At 63.2% G+C, this 6,000-nt stretch overlaps 1 protein-coding gene across 2 annotated transcripts in view; it reads right to left on the bottom strand.

Moving 5' to 3' along the window:
* The window catches only part of CPPED1 (calcineurin-like phosphoesterase domain containing 1), a 55,143-nt gene that overhangs the window by 13,981 nt on the left and 35,162 nt on the right, over window positions 1–6,000 (bottom strand). Inside the window, exon 3 of one of the 2 annotated variants that reach the window (XM_004691751.2) lies at window positions 4,146–4,568. The exons of the other annotated variant lie outside the window; for it this stretch is intronic. Coding sequence (XP_004691808.1) covers window positions 4,146–4,568 — 423 coding nt within the window. The remainder of the gene's footprint in view (window positions 1–4,145; window positions 4,569–6,000) is intronic. 2 annotated transcript variants of the gene reach the window in all.

The raw sequence follows: 6,000 nt of genomic DNA, 5'->3' as shown, positions 1-6,000 counted from the left end.
CCGCCGCCCCCCGCCTCTGTAAATGACATTTTCCCAGAGCACAGCCTTGCCCATGTCAGCCCACGGAATGGCAGCCGCAAGGCAGAGTCAGGTGGTCGCCACAGAGACCAGGGCGCTGCCTGGCCCTTTGCAGGACGTCGGCGGGTAAACGCCAATGCCCAGGTAACAGGACATTGCCTGTGTTCTGCTGATAAGTCAACTGGGGTCAAGTGGCCCTTAGTTCTACTGAACTCATTCTGCTTACACAGGGCTGTGATGTGGCGGTCTTGGCCAGGGGGGGCCTAGGGTCCACACTGCCAGGATCCCGCTTCCCGGAGGGAATAGGATGGCGCCCGGCGGGTTCGACACCACGCAGCAGGACAGTGGCCTGGGACTTGGTGCCTGGTTTTTCCTATAGATTGAAGCCTGGAAAACATGTCCTCTTTGTACTTTAAACCTTGAAATTTTAAAACCAGAAGCCAAGGGCTGAGATGACGCCCTGTTATTTATTTATCTCTTTAAAGCACAAACACTAGAGATGCAGCTAACATTCTGTGAAGTCGCTCATTAATTTCTGCAGAATTCAACTTGCTGGAGCTTTTCCCGGTGGCCACAGTTCCCCCGCCACCCTTCTAGCCTGTGTTGAGAGTGGGGACAAAGGAAAGGTTGGGCGAGATCAGGGGAAGCAGGGTCAGAGAAAGCGAGCTTTTGTTTTTTAAGGCGGGGTTGTAAACTGCAATCCCATTAACTGGGTCACACAGTAACCCGCTGCTGGAAGGGGGTGGGGGTGCAGGAGACAGCAGACAGGTCCACCAAGATCTCATTACCCACTGCTGTCGCTGCGAGCCAACCAGGTGTCAGGTGAATTAGGGGGGAAACCAATTCCTACATCCTGTGGCTGCAGTGAAATTGATTATCCCGCGGCGCAGAAAGGGGCCGGCGGGGCGCGGGGTGCGGGGCGGCGGCGGCCCCCATCTGCGGTCTGTCTTGCCGTGATAACTGTTTATTTGTACTGGCTGTAGACGGCGTTTTGGGGAATGTACAAAGATTTTTTTTTTTGAGCTTCAAAAGGAGCTGAACGCACCCGTTTCTAGGGAAACCTGAGCTGGAGTACAGGCTTCCGGGGGCCGCACCCCCACACGCCGGCCCGGGCCTATTGTGCGGGGCAGCTCCTCCTCCCCCACCTCGCCCCGTTTAAAAAATTAATGCCACAATGTGAGATGATTGTTGATGTTCGCTATTAAATCATTTATTCATCCCACACAATGATTCAGAATTATTCATTAAGCTTGCTGGGAGGGAACTGGGTTTTACCTCCACGGTGGGAGTGGGGGGGGGGGGCGGAGGGGTGCTCTTTACAAGGATATTTAATAACAACACAATTATCATAATTAGAAGCTACCCTGATACTCTGATGAGCTTTTGACATATTTGTGAGTACTGGCATTTTAATACAAGGAGATAAACGAGACTGAGTAGTCTTAGGGAATAATGGATCGCTGAGGGAAAGCCGGAGGCAGCGTGAAATACCATCTGCATCACCGCCCCCGGCTGGATCCTGGTCTTTGAGTTCATGAATTTTACAAAATGCCACTTGCACTTCTGGATTTCCAAAACGAGTTCCAATTACGCTGTGTGACCCAGGGCAGGCCTCTGCAGCTCTGAGTTGGGGCGCACACGTCCTTAGGAAGAGCCCGAGCTTCCGCCCGGCAGGTCAGCTCAGCTCAGCCCCCGCCAGCTGTGTCCACGCCTGACCCGCACTCATCCTCCCCCCAAGACCTGGCTGGCCAGCGAGCCTCACGGCAGGAGCTGCTGGAGGGCGTGGCTCCTCGCGGGCAGGTACAGGTGAGGACCCTAAGGCCCGGCCAGGCGGAGGCTCCTGCCCTGTGTGAAGGTGGGGCCTGGGGAAGCAGCGGGGGCGGGGGAGAGGCTCCCTGCTGGCGGGACCTGGAGGGCCAGCGTGTGGGCCAGGCCCGCGGAGGACACCGGCTCTTCCTAAGGCCAAGGGCTAGTGATCGTGCGATGCTTCCGCACCTGAGCCCCAGGGGCTGGACGGGCCAGCTCTGGGCCTATGGGGGGGGAGGGGCGGAGACATGGGTCCCACAAGTAAAAGCGCCGCATCAGTGGGTCACAGGAGGGTCCCAGAGTTCTGTCCTCCCTGAGCCCCACAGACGCTAACGGGGGGGGCTACTCCAAGCCGGGCACGTGCGGAGGCCTCCGGAGCCGAGCGTCCTGCGGGCACTCAGACAAACCAACACGGACAGGGCCACTTGACAAGGGCTGGGACCAAGGAAGGGGGCGGAGAGGGGGGTCCCCGTGCAGTCAGAGCCGAGTCGGCGGCATCGGGGTGGCAGGGCCGACGGGGCAGGGCTGGCCGCAGGGACCAGGCTGATGAAGAAGGGACTCGGCCTGCGGAGGCTGCCCCATGTGGTCCTCCGGCCGCCAGCAGACTGGCCTGAGCGGGGCAAGGGGGCCAGTCTGAGCCACTGACCAGGTGGAGACGGCGGCCTCTGGGGGTGGAGCCAAAGCGGGGGACACCAGGCACCTCACGCCCACGGGGCCAGGGGGCGGCACAGCCTGACTGCTCCGAGCGGAGAGCCAGCCTGGGCCCCTGTCTCGTGCCGAGCGCGACACCCTAACCCGGGATGGAGAGGGCGGGGGCAGGCCGGCTCTCCCCCCCATTGCCCTCAGGATGAGGGTGTGGGGCCTGGGGGCTGGGGTTGCCAGAGGTGGAGCCCACACCCCAGACCCATGGTTCTGGCGTGCCAAGCGGGGCTTCTGAGCGTGCAGGCTGCGGGGCGACTGGGGGTGGCTGGTGCACCTGGAAAGGATGCCAACCTCTGCGGTTCTAGCTTGGCAGGCAGCAGGCTTACCCCAGGGGCACCCCGTTAAAACGCTCGCCGTCTACCTGTGGCTGGCCAGAGCAGAGAACAGAAGCCGCTCGGGGGTGCGTGCGCCCGCCTGGACTCACGAAACAAAGGGTGCCCCCGGAGTGCGAACTGTTCTCTCTGGCCCTGCTCTCAGCTCCAAAGAGGACCCCAGTGCTGAGGCCTCTCCACCCCGAGCTCCCTTGCCGGCGTGACGGTGCTGCCACCACCCCAGGCCTGGTGTGGAACTTCAAAACCTTCCCTGCAAGTTTTCCGCCGTCACCCCCAGGAAGAGTTGGAAAATGTCTCCAATTATGCAAGCGCCGTGTAAAGTGTCTCCAAAATACAGAAGGGCCTATTGTACTTCTCTCAAGTAAACCTGAACCTATTTAGTGCTCAAAGGCGAGAAGAACAGTGCCAGGGATGACTTTAGATGTAAGCTGGGCGGAGGCCAGGGCACCCGCTCCCCTCCCCCACGTGAAGGCCTCCGTTAGCTTCTAGAGGCCCTCGATAAACACCCTCCGGGAAGGTCTGAAAGGAGAGATCGAGGCGAGGGGCAGGAGGGTGTAAAACTGGGCCCAGCACGCGCCTGCTAACGCGGGGCCTGGCTAGAAGGGGGTTCGTGCAGGTACATGCAGGGCTGCGGGAGGAGAGAGGTGCGGGGCCAGGGCTGGCAGGGCGCCCAGAAGCAGAGCCCGAGACTGCGCGTGCGCCGCGTGCGCCCGGCAGACGCGTGATTAGCCACACGCCGCTGCAGGTCAAGGTCAGGCTAGACGCCACTCTCTGCCGACCTGGAGACCCTGGTCCCCACGCGCAAAGCAAGCCGGGACGCCCCAGGACCCGCAGGCGCCCGGCAAGCCGGCACCGGAGGAGCCCGGCCCTCACACGGCCTGTCCGCCGTCGGGGGCAGTTGCGGCTTCCGGGGTACGCGAGGCCCTGGCGCCTCCCCACCTCCCGGGGAGCACAGCACCACACCCTGCCCCAGGGGCCCTCCCAGCAGCCCCCACCTCACCCTGCAGGGTGAGCAGCCATCACGACGCAGGTGCTGGTGGGCGAGGAGCTGCCCCCTCCTTCAGCGCTACGGACACCCAGGGGTGGCCGCTGCACCCCGCTTTACAGGTGGGAGGCTGCGGCTCCGAGGGCGAGGCGCTGGCTCCAGGCCACAGGGAGAGGCTGGGTTCAGAACCCAGTCGGGCCACAGCGCCTCCCCTCCCCCTTCGCCAGGCTGAAGAGGGCGGAAGGATCTGGACGCCGCTCCTGCAGGCCGCCCGTCCACCGCGCGCGCCCGGCCGCCGCTACCTGCTCCGGCCAGCTTGTCCGCCAGCTCCTTGCGGACGGCCGTGGTGAGGTTGAAGTAGTCGTCGTCCTCGTCGATGCTCTGCAGGAACAGCGGGATGTGCTGGAAGACCACGGCGTGCCGGCACCGCCGCTGCGCCGCCAGGCCCAGCTGCTCGTCCAGCCACTGGTCCTGGGCCTGCTTCAGGGCGGGGCACTGGGAGGCGTCGAACAGGAACTGGGAGTTGAGGACCAGGAACAGGACGCCCCCGGCCCAGAAGCTGAAGTAGTCGTCGCCCCAGGTCTGGCGGAACTCGGCGATGGTCTGGGCCGTGGGCACGTTGCCCACGTCGTGGTTGCCGCTGACCAGCACCAGCGGGATCTCGCGGTCCACCTGCCTCAGCACCCGCTGCAGGTCCTCCGTCTGCTCCTTCCGCCAGGGCGTCCCTGCAAGAGGAGGGGCCTGTCCTGACACACCGAGGCTGTCCCGGAGCTCTTTACCCGCGAGAAACGAGAGCAGCCTGGAGACCCACCGTCCTCCCGAGGATGGATGGCCTCAGAGGCCCCCGGACCCCATGCCGCCGACCGCATGGCGTCATCCTGATAGTCAAAAGTCTGGCAACTTAATTCTTTTCTTTAGATAAAAGCAGCACCGGCAGTCCTGAATTTCCTGCCCTGTCCGAACGGCATCGGTGGCTACTCCTGGCCCCTTGCCCGGTGCTAGCGCTGACCCCCTGGCCACGTGGTCTTCCTCTCCACGCACAGGGCCGTGCAGGTGGTGGGCGCACCTCCGTGGGGAGATTCAGCCCCGAGTGGCCAGCTGAGCCGCCAGGCACCTGCAGCCCCCTTCAGGAACAGGTGGCTCGGAGCTGGGGTGGGGTGGGGGGGGGCGGAGGAGGGGTAGTAGCAGGAGGGCTCAGGGGCGTGGCAGGCAGCACCCCACACCCACCCAGCTGGGGCGATGGCGGGGCAGAGTGGGGAGCGTGCGGGGACCTCCTCCTCCCCACACTGGCTCCCACACCGCCTGTAATGATGCATTAAAACTTTCATAAAGGGTTTTGAAATGACCCATTCAATTCCACATCTGCTTTTTTGAGCCTCTCTGTGCTAACTTATTCACAGCACATGTTTTCTGAATGCCGACCGTGTAGGAGGCACTGATCCAGTTACTGGGGTGAGCCAAATCCTCTCTCCGGGGGGCGGGGCGGGTCCTTTGGCGGGTGAGGCCCAGATGCACGCCCACCTGCGTCAGAAGTCACGGGACGCCCCCCCAGACCAGCCGGGCGGGAGCAGCCTCGGCCCGCGAGAGGCCCAAGGGTGTGCAGACATCCGCTCTGGCCCGGCCACCGCCTGGCAGACTGCAGCGCCCCTTACCAGCTCTCCGCCCAGGAGGCCGGACCCCTGCGGCCTCCCCAACTATTCAAGGCTTCGCACACCCTGTCTTCTCTCCTCAGGCTCTTTGCACACTCTGTCTTCTCTCCTCAGGCTCCAACCCGCCCGAGCGCCACTCAGCCCTGTGCTCCTGGGGCGCCTGAGGGGGACCCCCTTCCAGGACCTGGCCCAGGGGGGCTGGCCTGGCACTACTCCTGAGCCGGGACGAGGCCTGTTTACAGAGAAGGGCCCCTGCTGTTTTGCAGGAGCCGGAGAGCACTTTGCTTTTGCTAATCACCAGCTCCGCCAGCCCTGAAAGGACAGGACTCATGACGAATGTCTCATTTGCAGGCATCTGTGTGGCCTCCGGGTAAAGTGGAAAAGGAGGCTGTGGCGGGTCACCCCTGGGGCTCGCGGAGCTGTCACCTCCGGGGTGGTGAGGGTGCAGCTGGGAGGGGCCGCCCAGCCGGCTCCAGCCCTGAGGGCTGGTTTGGGGCTGAGGATGCCG

Source organism: Condylura cristata, unplaced genomic scaffold (assembly GCF_000260355.1).
Source record: "Condylura cristata isolate star-nosed mole 26May11 unplaced genomic scaffold, ConCri1.0 scaffold00032, whole genome shotgun sequence".
Lineage (NCBI taxonomy): Eukaryota > Metazoa > Chordata > Mammalia > Eulipotyphla > Talpidae > Condylura > Condylura cristata.
This window is presented reverse-complemented; position numbering and strand designations above follow the sequence as displayed.